A 26180-nucleotide genomic window follows, 5' to 3' on the forward strand; every position below is an offset into this window, starting at 1 on the left:
TGAGAAGGCAAGATCATTTGAAATGGAGAGAGTTGGGATTGATTTGGAGTTTGAAGGAAAGGAGAGGACATTTTTTAAAAACCCATGGTTGATATGTGGTTCACTTCGATGGATTTGTATGTATAAAATTAGGCATGGGGCATAGGTTTTCTCCAGTGAGCAACCAGCTATATAGCATAGTGCTTGAGTTACTGAAAATTAAGGTTAAATTGGAATAAAGTTGGGCAGAGATACAGGTATCCTGTTGCATGTAACACTGGTAAACTTTCCATACTACAATGGCAAAAACCCAAGTGTTGGAGTGTCCTGAGGTGCCAATGTTAAAAGAAAGACAAAGCATCTGATAACCGGCTACAACTCTGCGGAAGCTACTGGGGAACTATCATCTTTGATAATGAGCCTTACATAAGCAGCCATCTTTAGATTTGCATCAGTGCAAGAAATAAATTAATCTCCATTCCAGTTGGGTCGTTGTCTCTCTTATCTGTGTGCATCTTCTTTTTGGAGGCATTGCAAAAAACAATACTACATATTACTTGAGTAACCCCAGACAAATTGTGTAACTTTCTTAACCTTAGTGTCATTTTTTTTGTAAAAAGTTGACGTAATTATACCTGATCGGGTTAAGAATGAAAACAGTATGACAACCATCTGATAGATACCCAATTACGTTAATTTCCTTCTTAAAGCCTCTTTAATACCAACAAAAATTCTTTTCACTCAGATCCTTCCTTTTTCCTGGCAGTCTCTCAGTTCTGATTGTTTCATTCTGGGAAAATGGACATTTTTCACTTGCTTCAGCCTCACTCCATTGATGTGCTTTATCTTTCCTGTTTTCCTCAGGTAGTGTGATTGACTCAAAAAGAGTGGGGTGCGCCTGGGTGGCACAGTCGATTAAGCATCCAACTCTTGGTTTCTCTTCAGGTTGTGATCTCGGGGTCATGAGATCAAGCCCTGCATCGGGCTCCACGCTGAGTGCAGAGTCAGCTTGAGATTCTCTCTCCCTTTCCCTTTGCCCCTCCCACTTCTGCTGTGTGTGCTTGCTCTCTCAGTCTTTCTCTCTCTCTCTCAAATCTTTAAAAAAAAAAAAAAAAAGGAATATTCTAGTTGCACTACAGTGCCCAATCATAATTGGGATCAGGGCCAGAGTGACAGAATGGGCCTAGACCCCATAAAGCCAACCAAAGAAGGGACCAACCAGAATTGTCTAGCCATTTACATTGCCCACACTGGCCTAGAAGTAGCTTCCTGTCATTGAAGTTCTTGGAAAATAACCTTTTTTTTTTTTTTTTTTTTTTTTTAAGAATCAAGATTACATCAGAGGTTAACAAACATGCCATAAAAAGGGAACACTTTAGGGTCCAGTAAGTTTGGGAAATGCTACCTCTCAAATTCACATGTATAGTTAAATGCTTTGGGAAATAGCATAGTAAAGAAACCTGTTGAAGTTTATTCATCTCAGCATCTCCCACACTTACTAAACTAGAGCTCTCTTTTTTGAGAATACCTATTAATATCTCATGGTACTTCTGGTTTCCATCTGCTTTTTTCCTTCAAGTGCCTAACCTTAGAAGGAGGTTGCATACCTCCCAAACATGTTAAGATGGGTAAGCTCTAGGAACTCATGTTCCCACATAACATTTTATTCTTTGCTTTATGTGCTCTTCCAGGCTGTCTCCATACTTGTTCTGACTGATTTGTTTTTTCTTCCCATGTAGCCCAGTGCGTGGAAAGCTAACAGAATGGAACACAAATCAGGATCCCTTTCCTCTAGCCGGGAATCTGCTTTTACCAGTCCAATCTCTGTTACCAAACCAGTAGTACTGGCTGGTGGCGCAGTTTTAAGCTCTCCTAAAGAGGTGAGTGAAGATAGGCCAAGCAGTCTTTTCTAGAATTGCTATTTCCCATTTACTTATACTAAGATACATGGCGTGACATGTAAAGCTCTAATTCCATTTCCTTTGTAGCTGTGTTTAGAGTCATTTCTTTTTTTTTTTTAAGATTTTATTTATTTATTTGACAGAGAGATAGAGCAGGAACACAAGCAGGGGGAGTGGGAGAGGGAGAAGCAGGCCCCGCCGAGCAGGGAGCCCGATGTGGGGCTCGATCCCAGGACCCTGGGATCATGACCTGAGGCAGATGCTTAACAACTGACCCACCCAAGTGCCTGCTCAGAGTCATTTCTTTACTGGTGATTCCCATTTGCGTCCGAAGATGGGCAATAGCTGAGTGGAGTAGTTGCTCTGTAGTAGACTGGGGTCAGCCTGTGTTAGACTGGCATAAAAGATCAAAGAGGTGCTGTATAAGCCATACAGTCTTAACTGCAAAAACCCTGGAAAGCTGTGGGTTGCCTGGGTGGCTTAGTTGGTTGAGCCTCTGCCTTCAGCTCAGGTTGTGATGCCAGGGTCCTGGGATCAAGCCCCAGTCGGGCCCCCTGCTCATCGGGGAGCCTGTTTCTCCCTCTCTCTTCCTCCTCCCTGCTCGTTCTCTCTCTCAAATAAATAAAATCTTTAAAAAAAAAAAAAAACCGGGCGCCTGGGTGGCTCAGTTGGTTAAGCGACTGCCTTCGGCTCAGGTCATGATCCTGGAGTCCCGGGATCGAGTCCCGCATCAGGCTCCCTGCTCAGCAGGGAATCTGCTTCTCCCTCTGACCCTCCCCCCTCTCATGTGCTCTCTCTCTCTCTCAAATAAATAAATAAAATCTTTAAAAAAAAAAAAAACAAACCTGCAAAACTGAAGTCTGTTTATTTAAATGAAAAGGATAGTTTATTTTAGGTAAAAGAGTGATAATTAGGCTACCAGATTCTGGAAATCAGTACCATGTAGAAGTGACCCGGAGAATCCCAGTTCTTGCATTTGCTGTCAGGAGCAACCTATTTGTGGTATTTGCCCAGAGTCCTTCCAGCACTACTCCTCCAATTGAGATCAGCTCCTCTCGCCTGACCAAGCTGACCCGCCGAACTACCGACAGGAAGAGTGAGTTCTTGAAGACTCTAAAGGATGACCGGAATGGAGACTTCTCAGAGAACAGAGACTGTGACAAGTTGGAGGATGTAAGAGCATAAGGCTTTTCTGGGGTAACATAGGGGTTTTCCTGTGTTGTGTATGTCCTTTTTTAAGTCTTCAATTGGTCAGTGGTGTAAAAAATTGGTAAATTATAGAAGCTTTCATCAGTTAGGATTACATTTAATTGCAGTATAAGAAAATCTGACAAATAGAACCATAAAACAAAGAGGGGTTTTTTTTTGTATCCTACAACAGGAAGGTTAGAGGTTGCAGGCTAAGCAGGTAAGCTCATTGGGATTATCAGGAAACTTAACAACTTTTGGTCACCTTGGACTAGGGTAGTTACTGACCTCTATACTTCCCATCCGTATTCTGGTTAGGGAAAGGACAGGGAGCCAAAAAACCTGAAAGGGGATAATGTCCCTTTTAAAAATGCTTTCTTAAATGCCACACCCTGCAATTTCCAGGAGTACAACATTGGCCAACTATCAAATGGCAACTCCTAGCTGCAAGGGACTCTAGAAAGGTGAACTTTTTAAAGGCTGAGCACAATAGTTTTTTAGTCCAAATTGTTAAGGAAGGCTAGAGCATTGATGCTGCATCAGTATCTAGTAGCGTCTCCCACCATTGACATAACCTAAAGTTAAGATCCTGACCAGTTGGTATACTTGAGAAATCTTAGTAAGGTGAACAAGTCCTCATTTTTAAATGGGGAAAACCTGTGGGCTGAAGTTGTTTTCTGGAGAGCACGTTTCCTTGGTTCTGACTCCTTAATCTTGTAGATTGTGTATCTTGCCACAAAGGGTCATCGAACCAAGTGTGTCCTTCCCTTCTTTCAGTTGGAGGACAACAGCACCCCTGAACCAAAGGAAAACGGAGAGGAGGGCTGTCATCAGAACGGCCTTAGTCTCCCTATAGAGGAGGAAGGGGAGGTCCTCTCACACTCCCTGGAAGCAGAGCACAGGTGAGTGCAGATCAGATCACAGGGCATGCTGTGTGTATGGCCTGTAAGGAGCTTGAACATCCTTAAGACACCCCAGATGGAGTCTGGCCTACAGAGAGAAGTGTTCATGGGCCATAACTTGTTCTCTCTTTATGCCCCAGCTTGGCCTATTGCCCACTGGGCATTCCTTTACAGATTTGCCAGCTTTTTCACAACTTTCCTCTGCAAGGCTTTCATGAGTTTAGTTTCAGACTAGGTTTATAACTCCATTTGGAGAGGGGAACCTATTTTCTAGGACCGTTGTGCTGGCCCTTGGACCCTCCTAGCCCAAGTGAGCCTTTATAAGATCTCTTTAAAAGACCTTGGGAGGCCATGCCTCCCCACGGATGGAGTTTGTTCTTTAAATGAGGGCCTTGAACATAGAGCAGCCAGCTGTTTGGGGCACCTGGATGGCAAATGGGGCCTGCTGTGTGTGGTACTACCTTCCTAAAAGGAAGTTCCTGTCCTGAAGAACTTTAGAAGTCAGCAAGATCACAAGAGTATGAAGGAGACCACGGTGCCATGAAATTGAAGGAAAACTTAGGTACATGTGGAAATGTGCTGAATTGCTTACGAGAGACAAAAGTGAGATTTTTTTTTTTTTTTAAGATTTATTTCTTAGAGTGGGAGGAGGAGCAGAGGGAGAGGGAGAGAATCTCAAGCAGACTCCCCACTGAGCGTGGAGCCCCGTCATTCGCACAACCCTGAGATCATGACCTGAGCCAAAATCAAGAGTCGGCCACCCAACCGACTAAGCCACCCAGGCACCCCAAAAGTGAGATTTCAGGGCTCCTGGGTGGCTCAGTCGGTTAAGCGTCTGCCTTCAGCTGAGGTCATGATCTCAGGGTCCTGGGATTGAGCCCCGCATCGGGCTCCCTGCTCCGCGGGAAGCCTGCTTCTCCCTCTCCCTCTGCCTGCAGCGCCCCTTGCTTGTGCTTTCTCTCTGTCAAATGAATAAATAAATTTTTTTTTTTTTTTTAAGTGAGATTCCTTCCTCTGTTTTGTCTGTCAGAGAGGGCCCTTACATTTTGGCTCTTATGCAGTCTTATTTTCTGCTGCTTCTGTCTCCTCTCTGTAGCTCTTATACTCTGGAAAGAGCAACTGTGGAGATCCCTCATTTAATTCAAACACCTCAGTAGCCATAATTAAAGCTTATCCCACTGGGGAGAGGCACCTGGGGGTCCTGGAATTGGGCCCGTGTCGGGCTCCATGCTTAGCAGGGTGTCTGCCTGAGGATTCTCTCCCTCCTCTCCTCCCGCTTACATGTGCATGCGTTCTCTTTCTCTCTCAAATAAATAAATTTAATTTTAAAAAAACAGACTTATCCCACTGGGGAGAAAAGAAAAATCCTAAGTGGGGTACTGTTGCCCCTGGGCAAGTAAGTTTTCTCTGGAAAGTTGTGGGCTTCCCACTTATGCTTAAAGATGTCATATTTTCTTTGCCTGACCTCCCTCTACCAGGTTATTGAAAGCAATGGGATGGCAGGAATATCCTGAAAATGATGAGAATTGCCTCCCCCTCACAGAGGATGAGCTCAGAGAGTTCCACATGAAGACAGAGCAGGTATGTCATAAACCTTCCCTGGAGATCTGTTAATGACTAGGAGAGAAAGGAACAGGGCAGCCATTGCCGTTAGAGAGCCTCAGTTCAGTGTGAGAGAAGGGACCTTGGAAAAGAAAATAAAAAGTAAGTTGCCATAGTAGAAATACAGAAGAGTGAATCAGTGCCTAGGCAACAGGGATCTCCAGTAATGGATACAAAAACTGGGTCAGTAGTTAGCAGATTCCAGAAAGTAGTATGTTCTTTCATCCTGGCAGCTCTACCCCCTTATCAGAACCACAAGGCTGTGTTCCAGGGTTATGGGCTGAGCCCTGGGTCTCTAGGGAAGCAGGCTTATTCCCCCCGCCCACCGCCTCCAGCCCTGTGGTTTCTCTCTGGTGTTCTGGCTGGAGCCAAGAAACTACCTCTGAATTTATCCAACAAATAGTTCGATGCTTCCTCTGAGTGAAACACTGCCAGATCCTGAGATTTATAGCAATGAACAAGGTAAATGGAGTCTACAAACTTCATGGAGCTTATATTCTGGTGGTATTTATATTTACATTTTACTTAACACTTATTTTTATTTATGGTATTTATATTTAAAGCACAAATAACAATCGTATTAAGTCCTATAAAGAGAAATTACAGCTGACATAAAGACTCTGCTACTCAGAACTATTCTCTCAATCGTTGTCATCACCTGAGAACTTGTAGAAATAGAGAATCTGAAACCCTGCCTACTGAATCAGAATCTGCATTTTTAAAAAAGATCCGTAGATGATTGATTTGCACATTAAAGTTTAAAAAGCACAGCTATAAGAAATCTTGGATCTCTTAGAAGGGCCCCCTGTACATTCTGCCTAGAATTGAATACCTGCCGTTTCCAGGTCCCACTGCCAGTGTAGTCTTTCATGGTTTTCTTTTTTCTCTTCCTGCTAACCATAGCTGAGAAGAAATGGCTTTGGGAAGAACGGCTTTTTGCAGAGCCGCGGTTCCAGCCTGTTCTCCCCTTGGAGAAGCACTTGTAAAGCGGAGTTTGAGGACTCAGACACGGAAACCAGTAGCAGTGAAACATCAGATGACGATGCCTGGAAGTAGGCGTATAAATGCTCACAGATCTGACCCAGTAAACTCAGCTTGTGTGTTTAGGGAGTCTACAAAAGAAATCGTTTTCCTTTTCTTCTGTTGTTGAATCCTTCATGCACAAGGGAAAATAATCATATCCCAAAGAGAGAGCAATTGGCTTGTTTAGCTTTTGTTGTTGTTGTTGTTCCTCCCTGTCTGCTTAATAGAAGTTTGTGTGATGGGAAAGATTTTTTAAATACACACACACACAGACACAGTATCTAGGGGGCGACACACGGGTGGGAGCTGCCCGTGCAGAGAGGGAAGGCTGCTCAGCAGCACAGCTTCTGCTGCCAGCCCTTGGGGCGCTCACCCCCGTGGCTCAAGCAATCATTGTCAATGACAAAGTGACTATTGAAGTTATAATTGTATTAAATTAATGCTAATAATTTGGATATTTTATTTTATTTTTGGCTGCTCGGGTAACGTTAGCCCATAACCAAGCATACATGGTTTTCTTTTTTCTTTTCTTTTTTTTTTCCTTTTTTGGGTACAGCTGTAAAATATTTGGATATAGGAAATGTGTTATTCTTGCAGCCTTGATATTCAGGGTGGATTGTAAAATATAAATTTTTGTGAGATTTCAAAGATTAAGATTATTTTGATAACATTATTTACAGATTTAAAAGATGTGGTTATCACAAGTCTGTTGAGGGGGAAAACTACTGCATAAAATAACTAACTTGGAATAAATATTTTGCATCAGTTTCGATCGTCTTGTGTAAGAAGTATATTTCCTTTAAAACTAGATGAGTGGATTCTTTGAGGGAAATACTTTTAGAAGTCTTAGGGAAATCTGAATTAGACACAGCTGTTTCTCCTTTTAGCAGATACTTTTTTGATGCATAAAAACTTGTGCAATAAATTATCAGTAATAAAATCAGAAACCCAAGTTTCCTTCCTGAAACTGATTTTCACTTGCCTGGGTATTTACCAGTGTGCTTGTTTTAAGGAAGGTTCTGTGCCTCAGTTTTCCTGCTAAACAGGAACATGGGAAAGGGTTTGAGCCAGTGCTGTGACCCATGGAGGTTGACCAGTGGTGACCAGTGGAGGAGGCACAGTTTTTCATTCAGCATACACTTCCCCAGCTCTCCCTGTACAGACAGGCATTTTGCAAGGCTCTGGGGGTGTAGGGAATGCCCAGCCCAGTAGGGAGGAGAATAAACAATTATATTAAAAATGAAGCCTTTTGGGCCAAAATCTGATGGACAAGTAGAAGTTAAAGTAAGCACACACTGACACTGACACTCTTTGGCCATCCCTATAGTAAGTACACGGTCCCTGGTGGACATAGAGGTCCAGGATCATTAATGGGAGACAACCAACAGGGTAACAGCCCTGATTGCATGTTAGAAAGATAACCAACTTGTAGTGTCTCCAAAAGGGATAGAGGCTAGAGGCAGAGAGAGCAGCATGACATTTGCTAGATTCTATAAGGCTAGGAAGGCAGAGACCCTATCTGCCACTCTCTATATTACATAGTCTCTCCTGCTGGTGTTATAAGCAGTCCATGCAGAAATGGTAGTTGGGATAGAGCAGTAAGAACTATCATATTTCATTGAATATATCTTTTAAAACATTATGTACTAATAAGAAAACTTGCCGGGTGCCTGGGTGGCTCAGTTCATTAAGCTTTTGACTCTTGAATTTCTGCTCAGGTCGTGATCTCAGGGTTGTGGGATCGAGCCCCAGTCGGGCTCCTTGCTCAGCAGGGAGTCTGCTGCTCTCTCTCTCTTCCCTCTCCCTCTGCCCCTACCCCCGCTTGTGTTCTCTCTTTCTCTAATAAATAAATTAAAAGAAAACTTGCCAGGTATGATATTCCATTAATTGTTGGTCCTGATTTGTGTTCAAATATGGAAAAAAAAAAAAAGTGCATCTTAGAATCCGTGAAATACTATAAAATGAATTAAGTTGCAAAAGTATTAAACTGGAAGTGAGAAGTCGGTTGAGATAGAGATATCCTGCCTGTGGGGTGTTGAGCTTTGCCACTTACTAGCTTTCACAAATTTCTAGAAATGTGCCCTTTTTCTTGCTTGGAATTAAGCTGGCTGAGATCACATGCTTTGAAACACTTATAACCTGTTGCTGGTCACACCTTGGCCTTACATGGTGAGGGGGTTGCTACCGTAAGTCCCTGTCTTGTTTAGAAAAGGGAGTTTGTTGAGAAATGGGCTAACTCAGAGCTCCTGATGGATACATATATTTGGGGAGGTGGCAGAGATCTGATCGGCACAAAAGTCTCCTGGTCAGACTCGAATGAAGGGGTACCTTTCTATATTTGATTCCCTCATCTGATAGATTCATTGTGTTCTCCCAGAACTTTCATTCCTTGGGCTGTGCTAATTATCTTCCCTCTCTAGCCAAACAAAACAACCCCCCCCCCAAAAAAAAAAAGAAACAGGAAATCTGGGTTAGGGAAAAAGGGCTAGCCATGGTGTGACTTGGTAATACAAAAGCTGTGGTTGCTTTCCCAGGGGCAGAATGCAAGGGAAAGCTTTTCAGCCTAGGGGAAAGAAGATTCCTAGCAGAAAGCCCAAAAGGGCAGCCTGCTTCCTCTCCCAGGTGTTCCCTAGAACGGAGAATGACACTACCTTGGGTAACTTGGGCAAAACAAGAATGAACAAGATGATACTTCCCTGCCAGAGACTGTTCAATGACCAGTGATGGGGAGTGTGCGATAGGGGCCCAGCTAGTCTAGGAGGCAGCTGTTTGTCCCCCTTCACATAGGCAGAGAAACCAAGATGTAGTGTGAAAAGGGACTTGCCCACGCTCATGGATTGAGGTGGAGCAGACGTTATGACATTTTTTCAAGCCAGGGGCTCCTCCCAAAGGTGACCAGCCTTTCCCCACCCATGCTCCAGGCCTGCCTAGACCTGCCTAGACCTGTAGTTGCTGCCCAGGGAGCTAAGTCTCCTCCCCAAACATAAACTTAATCTTGTAAACTCAGTAAACCTGGCCTTTCCTCTCTGCCTCTGGCTTTGTTTCATCCTCCTCTTCCTTTCCTTTGCTCTCTGTCCTGTCTCTTGCAGGTCTTGGCTGGCATGTCAGGAAAGGGGTCCCCTCCCATGGCCTCCTACTCTGGAGAGCCAGGGCTCCTGTCCTGTGGGTCCTGTGACATGGTTTTCCGCTCCTGGCCGCTGTTGGCCACCCACACTCAGCGCTTCTGCATTGGCCGTCTGACCCGAGAGGTAACACCTGGAGCCCACCTCTCAAAAGGGCCGCCTCTGTGGCCATGATACATGGGTGGGTATTTAAGCAACTCTGACCCTCAGGATATTTCATCCCCACACCCTGTCGCCAGGTGGTGCCCCAGGAACACCAGGGCCTCCCAGACCAGGAGGCCAGCAAATTGGCTCTTAAGAAGCTAACAGAAGAGGTACTCCGGGCTTTCCCCACCGGCTCGAAATTTAGCAACCTCCCTAGGCCTCCAGGTCACGCAGATCATGGGTCACAGAGATCACGGAGTTCGCTATCTCCAGGTGCAGCGGCTGCGGCTGTCCCTACAGGAAATGCGACCCTGGATAACAGAGGTCTCCAGAGGATTAGAAGGGCCCCGGAGCCAAACTGAGGTGCAGACTCAGGGCCCCACCCCCGAAGTTGCTGGAAGCCCTGGCGAGCGGCTGCGGGCGCTGCAGGGGACTCACGCAAAGCGGGTGGCGGAGACGGAGTCACAGAGCCGGGCCCTGGAGCGACGCAGCGAGGGTGAGGGAAAAGGACCGGGGGGGTGGGGGTGGCGGTTACGGGCCCTCCCCGCCCCTCTGCCCTTGGCTTTGAGTTTGTCGGACTCATTGCGACTCGGTCCCTTAACGCCTCAGAACTGAGCCAACGCCTCCAAGGTTTGGCCCAGACCCGGGGCGGAATATCCCGCCTTTCCGGTCTGGAGCGGGAGCTTCGAGAACTCCGGGCAGAAGCCGGGCGAACGCGGGGAGCTCTAGAAGTGCTAGGGACGCACGTTCAGCAGCTACAGCCGGAGTCCTGGTGAGACCCGAGGGATTCGGAGCGCGGCGGAGCGGGGCTGGGGGCGGGGCCCGGTCTGGGGGCGGAACCGCGGCGGGAGCCTCCGGAGGGCGGGGCCCGGGAGGCGTAGGCGCCCACGCAGCTGGAAAGCCGCACGTGTTCGGTCGGGGAGGGGCGGGGCTTCCGGAGGCCGGGCTTCTGGATCCGCAACATCTCCGCGCGGCTGGCGCCCGGCCCCAGGACCCGGCTCAACGCCTTGCGAGAGGCGGAACTCTGTTGTCCGGTGCTACAGGCCAACCCAGGGACTCTGGCTGCCGAGATCGGGTGAGGTCCGGGGCCCGGGGCGGCATGGGCGAAGCGCTGATCAGTCCTGAAAAGACGCAGCTGCCTTCTTGTGCCCTGCTCCCTCCCTAGGGCCCTGCGTGAGGCCTACGTTCGAGGCGGGGGCCGGAACCCCGGCGTTCTGGGCCAGATATGTCAGTTGCAGGTGGAGGCATCAGCGCTGGAGCTGCGGAGGCTGCGGACCCACAGAGGTGAACAGGCCAGTCTCTCGGAGGCGGTGGTCTTCTGGGAGGAGAAAAGGGCGGTTGAGGGGGGCGTCTTTGGCAATCGGGACCACCTGAAGGTGGGAAACCTGGGTGGTCTTTGTGGCAATGGCTAGAATGTTACCTGACAAGTCCAGCCTTGTCCAGAGAGACCTAAAGCTGGAGAGCTGCTCAGGATTGCACCAGCTGGTTACCAGAGGCCAGAGGTGACGGGTCGGACTTTTTCATCGCAGGAAGACGGGCAGGTGTCGCACTGGGGGAGCTTCTAGTGGTGGAAGCCGAAAACCGGCGCCTGGAGGCAGAAATCCTGGCCTTGCAGATGCAGAGGGGCGCAGGCTCTGCGTCCTGGGGTCAGCGAGCACCCTCGTCCCACACCACTTAGCTCTCCCCAGCAGGCTGAGCTCAAGGGGTTAGAGGGACCGTGCGTGGGGAATGAGGCGCGTGTTTGTGGCCCTGTCCGTTCCTGCCCTCGCGCATCTCCAGGTGTCCGTGCGTGTGGGTTCGGCTCTCCGGGAAAGGGTATCTTGGCCCTGTTACTTGCTGCGTCCTGCTCAGAGATGCCCTACTCTTAACTCTGCTCTCAGGGCCTAGCGAGCCTCGACCCGTGGTGAATCCCCCCCGATGCCTGGGGAGGAGGGAAGATCCCCCGCGCCTCCCGCCGCCGGTGGCTCCCCCGCTGCCGCCGCATCCACACTCCACAGGCATCCTATTGAGTGGCACAGAAAAGGCCGTGAGGACCCAGGGGTTGGGGCTAGGGCAGCTGTTTTGTGTAGTTGGGGAAGCATGGGCACCGAGGAGGCTCTCGGCAGGAGTCCACTCTTCCCCCACCCACAGCTGCAGGTTCCTGGCACCCTGACCAGGAACCCTGGCCTGGATCCATACTTCCTCCTGCCGGCTCCTGACGTTCTGGGCCCTGCACCCTATGACCCTGGGTGAGGCCTGCTCCCCCTGTGACTTGGTCATCCCTTCTGATTAAAGAGAGAGACCCACTAGGAAGAGCTAGGGTTGGGGAACTGACAGGGTGAGGGGAAGGGATTGGGGGGGGGCGGATTGTATAGGTGCCAGCTGAGACCTGTGTTCTTCAGGGCTGGGCTGGTCATTTTCTATGACTTTCTTCGGGGCCTTGAGGCTTCTTGGCTTTGGGTGCAACTCATGACTGGCCTGACACGAAATGGACAGGACACAGGAGGGGCCACAGCATTGCCCCCAGCCCTTTGCTTGCCCCCACCTCCAGCTCCTGGGCCCATGGGCAACTGTGCCATCCTTGCCAGCAGACAGCCCGTACCCAGGTCAGTAGGTGGAGATTGACTTGGATGCCTTTTGTCACAATTGAGGCTTTTCCCTCATTCTGCTGAGTTTTTCCATCTGTATACAGGGCCACTGGCTCTGAGAGCTGTCCAGGGAAAGAACAGTTCTGGCTTCTGCCATTGTTTCGGTTGTTCTAGGCTGCCACCTTCACCATCAGTAGCCCTGGTCTGTGAGCTGCAGGCCTGGCAGGGGCTGGCATGGGCTAGGGAACCACAGCCAAAGGCTTGGGCCTCACTGGTGCTATTTGACCGGGATCAAAGGGTGCGAAGTGGCCGCTGGCGTCTTCCACTTCGGGCCCTTCCTCTGGACCCCAGCCTTACCCTTGGACAGCTGAATGGGATTCCCCAGGTGAGTGTGGACAGGGACTGGATCTCCTCCCCTCCAGGTACAGATGCAGTACCATTTCCTCTCTCTCCAGGTAGGTGAGGTTGAGCTCTTTCTGCGACTGGTTAATGCAAGAGATGAAGGTGTCCAGACACTGGCCGAGATCAACCCAGCAAGTGCCCAGGAGTACCAGTACCCACCTCCGGTGAGGGACCACCTAAAGCTAGGGATACTGCAGGTGTGATTGGTGTGGTTAATTGCCAGCATTTGTTGACCCCCGTGTTCCAAGTCGTTTCTGTGAATTAACTCCTTTATCATACATCGTTACTAGGTAGATTATGTAAACAGATAAGGAAATCAGAGCTGCACAGTAACGTTAACTTGGTTTACATTAGGTAGTCAAGATATAAACCTCTTGCTAAAGATACACTTCTGTTCCACAGATGTCCAGCTCACCTTCACTGGAAGCAAGCTCCCTTGCCCCAAAAGCTGGCTTTGTTGACCCTCCTCCTGCAGAAGAGCCCCCTCAGCAACAGAGTCAAGGATAGATGGTTTGGGCCCTCATCACAGCTTTGACCCACCCCCTCTGGCTTTCTGAGTCTAGAATGTGGGCATGAGTAGCTTAACAGGCTCAGAACTAGTACTTAGATGAGGCTTGTTGCCAGACCTGCAGCTCTACTACTACACGTTCTCAGAGGGTCTAGAAGGAAATAGATACAAGCTCAAAATAGGAGGTCCAACCACAGCTTTACCACCTTCCACAAATACTTGGCCTTTATCAGTTTTCCTCTTGTAAACGGATGTGAGGATTAAATGGATGTCAGGTATTTTCAATATTGCCTGGAATATAAATTCTTTGAAAGATAAGCAGGGGGCACTCTAATTTGTTAAAGGAACTTCATAGACTTTTTTTTTTTTTGCGCTAAAGCCCATCTTGTTGCCACACTTCGTTCGGGACATCCTCCGGGAAGCCTTCCAGGCTATAAAGGTCCCCATGAACTAGGAGCTCCCATACCTTACACACTTAGAGGGGGTCACATGTAAATCTGGCTGAAATTTGATATTGGGCCTAGCCCCAGAACCCAGTGCCAACCCAAAGGTCAAAGGCCTAAAATCCTCAGGACTTGGAACATGCAATACAAGGGCATCTTCAAGAAGTTCAAAGCCAAAGATTCTACAGCCATGAGTTACCATAACCAGCCCAGAAAAATTCCATTTTCTCTTCTATTTATTTAGGAAATAAAATATAAACTGGAAAACTGCCTGACATTCAGTATTCAAATGGCAGGTTCTGACCTACTGTCTATCTAGTGCAGCAAAGTAATCCTATGGGTGGTCAGAATTACTAACTCCCTTTAGGTAATGTAGGGCAGGCATGGTTTGGAATTCACATTGAAATAGTAACTGGTTTTTTTTTTTTTTTTTAAAAGATTTTATTTATCTGAGAGAGAGAATGGGAGACAGAGCATGAGAGGGGAGAGGGTCAGAGGGAGAAGCAGACCCCCCGCTGAGCAGGGAGCCCGATGTGGGACTCGATCCCGGGACTCCAGAATCATGACCTGAGCCAAAGGCAGTTGCTTAACCAACTGAGCCACCCAGGCGCCCAGTAACTGGTGTTTAACAGGTTCTTAAACTAAGGGTCAGGGCTGAGGCAGCTCAGGCAGGGAGGGTCTCCTACTAGCCTTGCACCCTGGACATCAGTGAGGTCCCAGTGGGATGGCTTTAGTGTCAGTATCCTGAGCACCCTTTGACTGGGCTGGTGGGCCAGTTTCTACCTTTCAACCCCACATCCCACACTGAAATGCTTCAGGTAGTTCGGGATCCCACTGGAAGATTTTTTTTTTTTTTAAGATTTTATTTATTTGAGAGAGAGAGAGAACATGAGAGGGGAGAGGGTCAGGGAGAAGCAGACTCCCCACCAAGCGGGGAGCCCAATGTGGGACTCGATCCTGGGACTCCAGGATCATGACCTGAGCTGAAGGCAGTCACTTAACCAACTGAGCCACCCAGGCGCCCTGGAAGAGCTTTAAACACAAGTCCAGACCAGGAGCATTTTTTAGCATCTTTATTTGAGAAGTCAAAACTGCAGATGGGTAACAATTTGGATTCAAGTTTTAAGATATATTCCAGCCTTTCTGTACAGAAAACAAAACTCCACCAGCCAGCCTCCCCACAAATTCCTCCAACCACATCCCAAGTGTCCAGTCTATCTCTCAAGCCACTTTCAAACCAGAAAGCTCAATTCTCTACAGTTAGCAAACCAGTTTTTCTCAAGGATCACTTCCCCCCACCCCTCCCTCACAAGTTTTCTTCAGTTCTTTTTCCAGGACAGAATTATTGACCCCTAGCTGGAGACTAGGTGGGTAACAGTTATCAGCTCACAAAGTCCACCAAACAGTATCAGCACCAAAGACCAAGATCTTCACCAAGTCTTGTTTTTGTAGCCCCCATCAAGGGGACAGCACCACTGAAGGTTTGTATTTAAAATGGAAAAAATATAGCACCATTAGAAAACAAAGGGCCTGGCTATGCTTGATTTGATCACCTCCCCATTAGACAGACAGGAACTTGGATGGGAACTTCCAACAGAGATCAGTACAGAAAGGGGCAGGGGGAGTGAGTACCTTTGACAACTATATCAAACCCAGAGTGCTCCAAGGCACAGAGTCAGCCATTACTTAAGAAAAAAAAAATCATCAAAGCCTCAGCCTTTGCTTACAATCTTTATTGAAGTTATACAAAAAGAAGCCCCCCAAAGTGAAAAAATACATTATATACAAAAACACTTTCCCTCAGGAGGAAGGCTCTGCGCCCTCTCTTAACATGCAGTGCTTTCAACTGTGGCTCCGGCCTCCACTGTCCCCTCCACTGCTGCCCGGCTTTCAGCCTGATTCTCAGCCTGGAAGATAAATAGGGAGCCTGGGCATAAATTACCCTAGTTTAAGCCGTTCTGTCTTACACAACTGAGTAGGCATTAGAGAAAGTGATCAGGTCTCCTAAAGCCTGCTTTGCTCCCTACACTACTAACAGGACAATTAGTAAGGCCATTTCCTAAAGTCTCTCTAATAGCGCTGACGGAGCCAATGTTCATACAGTACTTGGAAAGGGAGCAAGCAGAAATAACTCAATGGTCTTGCCAATTAAGTGCCTTCTCCTACATTCATTAGAGTGGGACTTGTGCTGTGTATATAGTTTCCTTTTGTCAGTGAGACATCCTACATTCCATAACCAGTTTCCTGCACACTGTTTCTATGAGGGTTGCATTCAAGTAATCCAAACAGGCTCAAGGTGAGGAACATGCACTTAGGAGGACTAGTTTCCCCAGGCCCTGAGAACAAGGGGAAATAAGGCAAGAGTCCAAGCCCTCTTAACTGCCCACCTCCTCCTCCATGTTTTCTGAAACTTCATTTCCACTGGAGACGGCATCCCCACTGCCTCCATTCACCTCTAGCTCTTGCTTCGCTTTCTTTGCATCATCTTTTCGGGGACTCTCTTCCTCTGGTTTCCTCTGAAGATAGAATTGGGAACGCTTCACAAATGTGCTGAATGTTTTTAAAAGTACTGCAAAACTTTTTAAAAACCCCTTCAGTCCTCTCCTCCCCCACTGCTGCCACCCCATGGTGCAGAGATCCTGAACACCGTGATCCACGGCTCTCAAGGTCTCTCCCATGGCCACAGGAAGCAGACGCCAACCTGTGCTCGGTACAATCAATTGGTCAGCTACAACATACCAATCCAGCCTTTCTAGAGGAAGGGTGGGGTGAGGGTGAGGAGTAGATCTGAATAGTAAACCAAACCCCAAGTTTATGAATTAGGACACAAAGGGATCAGTCTCCCACAAGAGGAAAAAACGACTGTAATTATAGGCAGAAGATGGACTCCTAGGAGTATCGGCAGGTCTGCTGCTGAATGACTACTGTCAAAGAAAACCCGCAAGCTGAGCCGATTCTTCTCAGCTGCTTTCCTGATAGTCCTGGGCCAAAAGAGGCCTGGAAAACTGTTAGAAGACATAGTCAAGTGAAAACTACCTTCATTCAAATCCTCACCAACTCTGCGAAATGAATGTCTTATTACACCAAATATTAAGGAATGCATTCCTAGTGTATCATTTGAAGCAAAAAAGAAAAGCAAACTGGAAAGAAAACAGAAAAGAAATGACCACATGTAGATTTACCTTCTTTCTGACAAGGTGGGAGATATCACTCACACAATTTGATGAGGAGGCACCATCCGTTGATTTTCTACTGGCAACCTGACAAAAAGGACTTTGTTAGCAATGTACAACTAGACAGGACACAGAAAAGCCTAATATTAAGTGACAAAAATCACCTGAATACTCACCAGGGAGACTGAAGTGCCTCCTCCACTAGGAGTGAAACCTGAAGTAGAGCTCTCCACCTGTGCGAGAGGTGACAGACCCAAGTGGGTCCCAGGATAGAACCCACCAGGTCACCCACACACCTACAACAGGTACCTTCCATCCAAACAACGGTTTAAGACCTCAAATACTAGTGGGCCTCCATATACTAGCAATATCATTCCACCCCCCTCTACCTGCACTTGCCACCCCCAAACCAGGAGCTTAGGCACAGGGTAAATACTAAATTAACCCGTCCACCTCATCACCTGGGGCGCTATCTATACAGAGGAGTTCTCAGAGATGGAAGGAATAGCTTACATTTATTAAGCAAATACTATTTGTATTGTCAGAAGTATTTTAACATAGATACTATTACCCCCATTTTACAGATGAGTCAACTAAGGCAAAGAAATGTTAAGTAACGTGTCCATGGTCACACATAATAAGTAGCAGATATATAACCTAAACCCAGTCTGGCTCCAGAGCATATTCTCTTAAGCATTATACTACTTAACAGGACTAACTAGATAAATTCTCACATTCCTTCTGACCACCAACTCCCTGGAAACCGTATCACGGTTCCTAGGCAAACAGAACACTAATACCATGATGTCTTCCAACAGTATCAACCATGCCATTATCAAAACTTTAAAGGGAAACCAAACCAACCAGAGTTGCTTTCAGAGCCAATTCAGCTACATTCCCACTACGCTGGGACTCCTTTGCATCTTCTATCTTCTCTCTAATTTCAGGTAGCAGTTCCTTCAGCTCCTCAATTTCTTTCTCATATTCAGTAGATGATCCTTCAGCCTCCTTCATCTGTTCACTTAGTACAGCTACAAAGAACAGGCTGAAGTGATCAGTAATAGTTACCACCAAAGGATCCATTTTTTTTTCATATTGTCGATTACCAGATCCAGTCAAGCTTATCGTCAAATAGCTGACGCTCACTCACCCATCCTCTTCTCAATGACTTCAGTAGATCTGCTGAACTGTGCCACCGCCTCATCGTACTGAGAGTTATACCCGTAGGCCAAGCCCAGCTGGTAGTGGGTCTCTGCAAGGAGACGATCATGGGCTTCCAGGTACTGCTCTTGCAGGTTTAGGCAAGCCTGGAACTCCTCCACAGCTTGGACATAATTCTCTAATGAAAAGAGACAGAATAGCAAGCAAATGGACAGCATTTAATATATAATACTTCCAAATTGTAGATCATTCTACAGGAATGCTCTCTTGTTTTAAATGACATTTCTTTGTAGCATCTCCAGGACACTGGACTATAAAAAAAATACCTAACTGGGGAGGGAAAAAAAAAAAAAAACCCTACTAGAGAGACTTCAGAAAAGATGGTTCACTATTCTAGGAACTACAGGAACCCAAACCAACAGTCTTTTTAAAGCCAATTGCCAGGAGCGCCTAGGTGGCTCAGTCAGTTAAGCGTCTGCCTTCCACTCAGGTCATGATCTCAGGGGGTCCTGGTATGGAGCCCCACATCAGACTCCTTGCTCGGCAGAGAGCCTTTGTCTCCCTCTCCCTCTGCCCCTCCCCCTACTTGTGCTTTCTCTAAGAAATAAAATCTTAAAAAAAAAGCCAATTGCCCATAACCTATGATCAATCAAGCTGAATTTTAAGGAATTAGAGGAAGAACTGGGGGGGGGGGGAGGGGCCCACATTAAAGGAAAGAGTAAAATGGAAAATGTATTACCAGATTCAACACTAACTTCTCCAAGTTTAAGATGGGCCTGTGCAGCATAAAGCTGAGCTTCTTTTGTTTCTTGCCTGAAAGAAGGAAAAGATGATCAGAAACCTTAATAGCATTTGTCCAAACCTAACTGATATTCTACTTCCAAGTTCCAAACTCTCAACCTAAGCCTAGAAACACTGAAAAGTATTACCTTTTAAAAATGATCTTTGCTAAATCCAGCATATCCCAAGCAAGCTCTAGATTCCCGATCTCCTCCTCTTCATTTTCTTGAAGAGACTAAAAAGTATATCCAAATCATTGGTATTAGGCAGAAGTATAAGACAGGAATCTTCAGATCACAAATCTAAATGTGTAATACATATTGCTTAAAAAATAAACACATGATATGATTCAAAATTTGGACTTTCTCCCTAAAACCTACAGAATGGGTCCCTATAATCCTTCTTTTTTTTTTTTTTTTTTTAAAGATTTTTTATTTATTTATTAGAGAGAGAATGAGAGAGAGCAAGCACATGAGAGGGGGAGGGTCAGAGGGAGAAGCAGACTCCCTGCCGAGCAGGGAGCCCGATGCGGGACTCGATCCAGGGACTCCAGGATCATGACCTGAGCCGAAGGCAGTCGCTTAACCAACTGAGCCACCCAGGCGCCCCCTATAATCCTTCTATCCAAAGTCATCACCTTATGTCAGTGATACCTAACAGTGACGTGTTGGGTCCTATCAGAACATCCTCGGATTAAATGGATCTGTGTATTCCAGGCATGAACAAAGAGTCCCCAATCCCTAACCAAGAAATGACTATGATAATCACACCTACCCTAGTTAAGCTACAGTCCTACAATAAGAAGATGATACTGAACAAATAATAATTTACCTTGTTTTCAAGAAGTGATTCATTTGGTGTTTCTTCAGCCTTGTCATTTTCTTTATCCTCCTCTTCTGAGCCTTCAGTTTCTGCAAGCAAAAATTCCTCAGTATTGAGAATACTAAGGATATCTTCCTTCTAAGTAGTCAGAGATTCCAATAAATGCCTGTCAACCTATATTCTGAGTAGAACAGGCCAGATGCTAAGTCAGTTAATATTTGAACTGAATATAAATATAAAGCCAATGATTACAGTCTAATTCAAGTGTAGCCTAGACTTAGATTGTATAATCTTACAGTGTGTGGTTTACACCTTCAGTGATCAGAAGGCTGAACGTTTCTCTTCTAAAAGTCAGTCTGGATCATTCAGATCAAGACAGATTAACTACTGTAGTCTCTTATTCTAGAAACTCCCATATACTTAGCCAGAAGCAGTTGAAGAACTCAGCCAGTGTTCCTGGTGTCTTTAAGCAGCCATTTGTTATATAACACTAACATGCTGAGAAAGTACAAAAAGTTAAATTACCCCAGTCCATTCAGAGCAAGAATGCTCAAGAGACTAGCTTTCCCACAACACAGCTGTGGAGAGAAAAGCATAGTCCTTACCAACTCTCACCAATGAGCATGCCACAGACTCCAGCCAGCTCTAGCATGTACAGAATTGAGTAAGCAGTACCACAACCAATTGTTTTACTCCAGTATAATGTTAAAATTTGCAGCCATATTGACACTCTATTTCACCATACTGACATATATTCACAAGTCAACTGCCTTTAAGGACAGGCTGCTAATAAATAGCTCTACGCACCACTTAAAGTTCAGAATGTCGTAGGATTAAAAATGGGCTTTTGGGGGCATGTAACAATTCATGAATTGGGCATAATGCGCCTACCTCTGCCACCTTTCATTAAACATTTTTAACGCAAGCAAAAGAGCTCAAATACCGTCTCTTAACAAGCTATTATGGGAACATAAATATGCAATTAGGCCTTAGAGCCATGAAGTGAGGCTAAAGGACTTTTATCTTTAGCAATACTGCTTAAGAATGGGAATAGGCACAGAAAATTCCTGAACATTATAAATTAGTAAAACAAAGTCCTGTAAGAAGGGCACCTGGCTAGCTCGGATAGTGGAGCATGCAACTCTTGATCTCAGTGTTGCAAGCTTGAGCCCCATGCTGGGTATAGAAATTACTTAAAAATAAAATTAAAAAAAAAAAATTCCTCTAAGAAACAGTTACAAGTTAATTGACCTCTATAGCAAAGTTTTTATCAAATGACTCACTTTTCCCCTGCTGACCATATAATTTAGTGCTTCTGAAATAAATACCCACCATGATACACCATTATCTTTCTGTACCCGAATTTCCAAGTTATCTGTATACTTAGTACTCTGTCAGACTAGATGGGTGGTTTTATTAACTCTGACAATGAGGCCCATTCTCAAGACAGAGGAGGTAAATCTATGAAACAAACATTTTACCTTCCTAATTTGTAGGAAAAATTGACAAAATGTGTATTGTTAGTCTATATTCTTAAATAATCTGGTATCTGTTCCTACTCATACCAGAATGCCAGGTGACATCTAATTAGATTAAAATCTTACTGAGTTTTACATCAAATTTTTAAAATAAAATTCTTATGATAATCTGAGAAAAATACTTGTTTCCCTTGAGAAATCTGTACTACCTTCATGGAATGGTGAAAAGAAAGTTAGGTTAACGAGAAAGCCATTACTTTAAAACAATATTTTCCAACCTGGTAACCTATACCCAGGTCTTAATGGGAATGCCCTGATGTCCTCAGTGAAGTGATCTGTTAAAATGGAATCTTCTTTGTAGCATGCCTATTACCATCCTTTGGAAAAATGGATACACAGCTTTATACCATTTCTCTGATTTGTAGCCTGTTCAAAAGTTAAGGGCACAGAACAGCGCAAAGAAGAAAAATTCCTCTTAGAGACAAAGTAAAGACAATCTGCTGATTCTTTGGTTATTCTAGCCCTCCCAGAGGATTAAGTCAGGTAAACACTACAGATTGACCAGTACAGTATGGCCAAGCTCTGTGCCCACAATTTAAAAACTTTGTTCACTTACCAATCATATCTAGCATAACACTTATAAAACAACAGACCAATTTTCTTTATTAGGGATATGGACAGCCTGAGAGGAGGTAAGAAATGGGATTTTAAGAGAAAACCTCTGGGGTGCCTGGCTGGCTCAGTCAGTAGAGCATGTGACTCTTGTTCTGAGGGTTATGGGTTCAAGCCCCACATTGAGTGTAGAGATTACTTAAAAATAAAATTAAAAAAAAAAAAGATTTGAGACAGAAAACCACTTATAAGATTTTTGCAGGCCAGTGCTGCCACATAAAGTGGAACAGAGCACAGAGAATAAAAGTTTAGGCCTTAGGGGCGCCTGGGTGGCTCAGTTGTTAAGCGTCTGCCTTCGGCTCAGGTCATGGTCTCAGGGTCCTGGGATCAAGCCCCGCATCGGGCTCCCTGCTCTGCGGGGAGCCTGCTTCTCCCCTCTCCCACTCCCCCTGCTTGTGTCCCCTCTCTCGCTGTGTCTCTGTCAAATGAAGAAAGAAAATCTATTTAAAAAAAAAAAAGATTTTCTTATTTGACAGAGAGAGAGATAGTGAGAGTAGGAACACAAGCAGGGGGAGTGGGAGAGGGAGAAGCAGGCTTCCTGCCGAGCAGGGAGCCCAGTGTAGGACTCGATCCCAGGACCCTGGGATCATGACCTGAGCCGAAGGCAGACACTTAATGACTGAGCCACCCAGGCTCCCCTAAATAAAATCTTAAAAAAAAAAAAAAGTTTAGGCCTTAGAGCCAGAAGGTTTGGGTACCTCAGACCTCCCCGTATTGGCTGTGTGACCAGGGCAAATTACTTAAGCTCTTTCTGCCATTTCTGCATTTGTAAAATATGGAAAACTGTACCTTCTTTATGAGTAGCACGGTACCCAGGGCACATACTAAAAAAAAAATGCAAGTGATGACTCCTAGGCTTTTATAAGTACTTTAAAAAGAGTGACCAGAGGGGCGCCTGGGTGGCACAGTCATTTAAGAATCTGACTCTTGGTTTCGGCTCAGGTCATGATCCCAGGGTCATGAGACCAAGCCCCACATCGGGCTCTGTGCTGAGCGCAGAGTCTGCTAAAGTTCCTCCCTGCCTCACTCTCTCTCTCAAATAAATAAATCTTTAAAAAAATAAATAGTGACCAAAAAGTTTCTGTAAGAGGTGGGTTAAGGGAGGAGATAAAAAGTCACCTTCCTCACTGTGAGGTAGGCTTGGGAAGAACATACATTCATGTCAGATCTAGGGTCTGATTCTAGTTCTATGACTTAGTGTTTGACCCTAAACAAGTAACAGAACCCCTAAGCCTCAATTTCCTCATGGCTCTAAGTGGAGTAATACTACCTACTACATAGTATTATTTTGGAATCAAAAATAATGTATGTGGGGGCGCCTGGGTGGCTCAGTTGTTAAGCGTCTGCCTTCGGCTCAGGTCCTAGGATCAAGCCTGCATCTGACTCCATGATCCGCAGGGAGCCTGCTTCTCCCTCTCCCACTCCCCCTGCTTATGTTCCCTCTCTCTGTCAAATAAATTAAAAAAAAAAAAAAAAAGTATGTGGGAGAGCTGTAACAATGTTGCTTTATGATCCAGCTGAATAGTTTTTGAACTGGAGAAATAGGACCTCTCTACTGTAGCTTATTATTCAAAGTCCAACTTAAAAGAGCCAGCAGAACTTCTCACTAACTTTGATCACTATCATTAAAGATTAAGACATGGTAGTTTTTTAAAAACTGAAGAATTCAGTCCTGTGCTTTTTCCATAAAGAACTCCTAAAACCCAACAAGCAGCCCAATGGTGCTATCATTTAGCCAATTCACTTCTAGTTACCATGCCTACGCTGGCTGGAGTACAAGGACCTGCACATAGGTAGAATGTAGTTTACCAGAATGAGCTGCAAATACTGATAGTGGGTCTTTGAAAATCTAAAACTAAACAGAACTCTTAGTCTGTCAATTATACAAAGTGATAACTATTAACTAAAATATACCTGTGGTTATTAATACCAACATTAGATGAGCCTTACAGACAGTAGAATCCTCAAATGATAGTACAACTCAAGTCAGACGTGCCAATTATGTAATTGCTAATTAGAGGCTTATACATCTTGATGGAACTGAATCAAAATTAGACCAATAATACTACGCAAAGCATCCACACTTTAATGTTCTAAGTAACAAAACCTTCAGTTTAGCAGCCAAAGCAAGCATGAAATGAGGGGGAAAGCAGCAAGAGGGCTAATGGTTAAGTTTTTTGTTATCTTTTGGAGGGGGCTAATTTAAAACTAATGTAAATAAGCCTCTAAACACTTCCTGAAGACTAAAAGTAAAAGAGGGTCATCAGAATTCTTTCACTGTGATTAACTGCCTTCATTTAAATGGCATGCCTGCTTAAGTGTACCAATTCACTGGATTCTACTGCTCTAATCCTGCTTCCTAAAGCAGAGAATAGGAACCATGTGAACAGTAAATTAAATAATCCAGAGGCATGCAAGTGAACATCCATTCAGCATTCTCTGCCAGCCTAGCCCACTATTTCCCTACCTACCCCACCAGCCCCCATCCACCTCTATTGGCTAGTATGGTACAAGTTACTGATAGCTAGCCAAGTCTCAGAAATCACAGAGGAGGCCTATTTTGCAGTTAGTAAAAGCGTTAGTTCATAAGCCAGCTGAAGACTCGCTTTTGATTTAACTTGCTCAACTTATCACAATCTTCTTAAACTATCCCCATTTTCATTTAGCCCTTTCCTAATCCAAAGGCAGACGGAAAATCCTGAATGGAAGGCTGACTTTTACCCATGATTAGTGTGAGTCAAATCCAGAAATGTACTCCACCCACTGCAGCTCTTGCATATCCCGGTTACCTTCACCCTCTTTCATCTGTTCTTCTCTCTCTTGTGTTTCTTCATTAGCAGCTATCTTAACTTTGTCTTCAGGGGATTTCTCAGTAGCCCCCCGGGCTACCTTGGTCTCAACCCCATCTCCAGCTGCCTCAGACTCTTCTATGGGCAGCTTAGTCTCCTCCTGGCTAGGAACCAACTCTGCCCTGACCTTCTCCTCTAGTCCTGAGCCATCTTTTGTTTCTGTCAGTCCTTCTGCATTAGTCTGTTGTTCAACAGGAGTCTGACCTCCTGCAGCTGACAGTCCATTGACTGTACCATCCTTAGGGAGAACTGTGGCCTCCTGCCCAGGCTTCTCAGAGACTTCTGACCCAGCTTCTGCAGCTGAGGCCTCTGCAGCCTCTATTGTCACCTCTGGTGACTCTTCAGCAGGAGGCACTGCTTGCCCTACCAGCTGCTCAAGAACAGCCTTTCCTGGCTCATTTTCAGAGGCAGCTACCTGCTCCTTTGGCTCATGCCCACCCATATCCACTGGCTTGACTGTTGAATCTATAGGCTCTGCTTCTGCCTCCACTGCAGTACTCTGCTTTTCGAGAGTTGTAACAGGCTGCTCTCCTGAAGCTTCTTTTGGCTTCTCCTCTATGCTCACAATTACTTCTCCCTGCTTCTCCTGACCTCCTTTTTCTCTGCATTCTTCTTGGACATCAGTTCCACAAACTGATTTTCCTTCCCCAGCATCTGGTACTTCCTGTTCTGGCTTCCCAGAAGTGACCTTGGCTTCATTCAGTCCTTCTGGTGCTGCTATTTCTTTTGCCTCAGTGGTTTCAGTTAACTGATCTGGAGTGGATTCAACTTTTTCCTGTAGTTCCTCTGCAGGCTCACTTATATCCATGTCTTCTCTTCCACCCTTCTCCATTTCAGTCTCCTGCTCTTTATCAATTTCAGGCTTTACCAGAGACTGGTCTTCTGGTTTTTTTGCTTCTTCTTTTTCTCCCATGGCGTCATAAACCTGTTCTCTCAACTCTTCCCTTGCTTCCTCTACATGGTTAAAGAACATGAAGCATAAACATGTCTTCGAATTTAGTGATCAAGGCATAAATGGAAACTAAAAATACATTCCCTTTAAAACCTCAAACAGCCTGGCTTAAATTTTAGCAGTTGGCCTAAAAATTATCTGTCCCCTTGAGAAAAAGCAAAGGGAAAAGTCCCAGATAGCAGAGCAACTTATTGCAAAGGAAACCCAAGCTCCTTAAGTGAGATATTGTTTTACTTGAGCATTCTGATTATGTTAGGTTAAGAGATGCCAAGCTTTATGCTCTCCTCTAAACATTATAAACCTCCATCTAATATGTAAAACTCTAGTAGCTAAACTCCACTTAGAATTTAACATTTAATTTTCTTAGACACAAAAAATGTAAAGACTCCAAAAGCACTGCTATTAAAATAACTGAGCTGCACAGACTTAAAATCTGCATTAAAAAATATTTAAGTTTGTTAGGTATTTAAAGTAACAATTTAAATAACCACATTTATTGGGGAAATTAAGTT

The 26180-nt window shown here is 45.4% G+C and overlaps 3 protein-coding genes across 6 annotated transcripts in view; 2 read left to right on the top strand and 1 right to left on the bottom strand.

The window, feature by feature from the left end:
- The window catches only part of GPBP1L1 (GC-rich promoter binding protein 1 like 1), a 60450-nt gene extending 53088 nt beyond the window's left edge, over positions 1-7362 (top strand). The window contains exons 8-12 of the mRNA XM_036068604.2: positions 1719-1859; positions 2895-3053; positions 3846-3970; positions 5449-5551; positions 6476-7362. Coding sequence (XP_035924497.1) covers positions 1719-1859; positions 2895-3053; positions 3846-3970; positions 5449-5551; positions 6476-6628 — 681 coding nt within the window. The 3' untranslated portion in view covers positions 6629-7362. The remainder of the gene's footprint in view (positions 1-1718; positions 1860-2894; positions 3054-3845; positions 3971-5448; positions 5552-6475) is intronic.
- Positions 7363-9720: 2358 nt separating this feature from the next.
- CCDC17 (coiled-coil domain containing 17) lies at positions 9721-13623 on the top strand. 2 transcript variants are annotated; one of them, XM_078073232.1, is made up of 13 exons: positions 9721-9843; positions 9957-10031; positions 10135-10357; positions 10471-10633; positions 10853-10936; positions 11027-11145; positions 11391-11507; positions 11742-11887; positions 11992-12089; positions 12243-12446; positions 12603-12813; positions 12884-12994; positions 13233-13623. In XM_078073232.1, the coding sequence occupies exons 1-13, from the start codon at positions 9721-9723 to the stop codon at positions 13335-13337; spliced, it is 1779 nt and encodes a 592-aa protein (XP_077929358.1). In that variant the 3' UTR covers positions 13338-13623. The 2 variants fall into 2 exon arrangements, with proteins under 2 accessions (XP_077929358.1, XP_077929359.1); XM_078073233.1 differs by lacking the exon at positions 11391-11507.
- Positions 13624-15498: 1875 nt separating this feature from the next.
- NASP (nuclear autoantigenic sperm protein) overlaps positions 15499-26180 on the bottom strand; it is a 42188-nt gene continuing 31506 nt past the window's right edge. For 2 of the 3 annotated variants that reach the window (XM_036068595.2, XM_036068594.2), the window contains 10 exons: positions 24657-25670; positions 19727-19806; positions 19045-19130; positions 18855-18928; positions 18105-18293; positions 17819-17985; positions 17131-17187; positions 16964-17041; positions 16169-16297; positions 15499-15688 (listed from right to left, as the gene is read on the bottom strand). In XM_036068595.2, coding sequence (XP_035924488.1) covers positions 15608-15688; positions 16169-16297; positions 16964-17041; positions 17131-17187; positions 17819-17985; positions 18105-18293; positions 18855-18928; positions 19045-19130; positions 19727-19806; positions 24657-25670 — 1955 coding nt within the window. In that variant the 3' untranslated portion in view covers positions 15499-15607. The remainder of the gene's footprint in view (positions 15689-16168; positions 16298-16963; positions 17042-17130; positions 17188-17818; positions 17986-18104; positions 18294-18854; positions 18929-19044; positions 19131-19726; positions 19807-24656; positions 25671-26180) is intronic. The other variant, XM_036068599.2, reaches the window with a different exon arrangement.

This window comes from Halichoerus grypus, chromosome 5 (assembly GCF_964656455.1).
Source record: "Halichoerus grypus chromosome 5, mHalGry1.hap1.1, whole genome shotgun sequence".
In the NCBI taxonomy this organism is placed as follows: domain Eukaryota; kingdom Metazoa; phylum Chordata; class Mammalia; order Carnivora; family Phocidae; genus Halichoerus; species Halichoerus grypus.

Bases quoted from the DNA above. Each gene is read 5' to 3' on its own strand.
- CCDC17 (XM_078073232.1), top strand. From the start codon at position 9,721: ATGGCCTCCTACTCTGGAGAGCCAGGGCTCCTGTCCTGTGGGTCCTGT. The intron at 10,634-10,852 runs GTGAGACCCGAG...GCCCGGCCCCAG, and splicing joins CAGCTACAGCCGGAGTCCTG to GACCCGGCTCAACGCCTTGC. The intron at 10,937-11,026 runs GTGAGGTCCGGG...CTCCCTCCCTAG, and splicing joins ACTCTGGCTGCCGAGATCGG to GGCCCTGCGTGAGGCCTACG.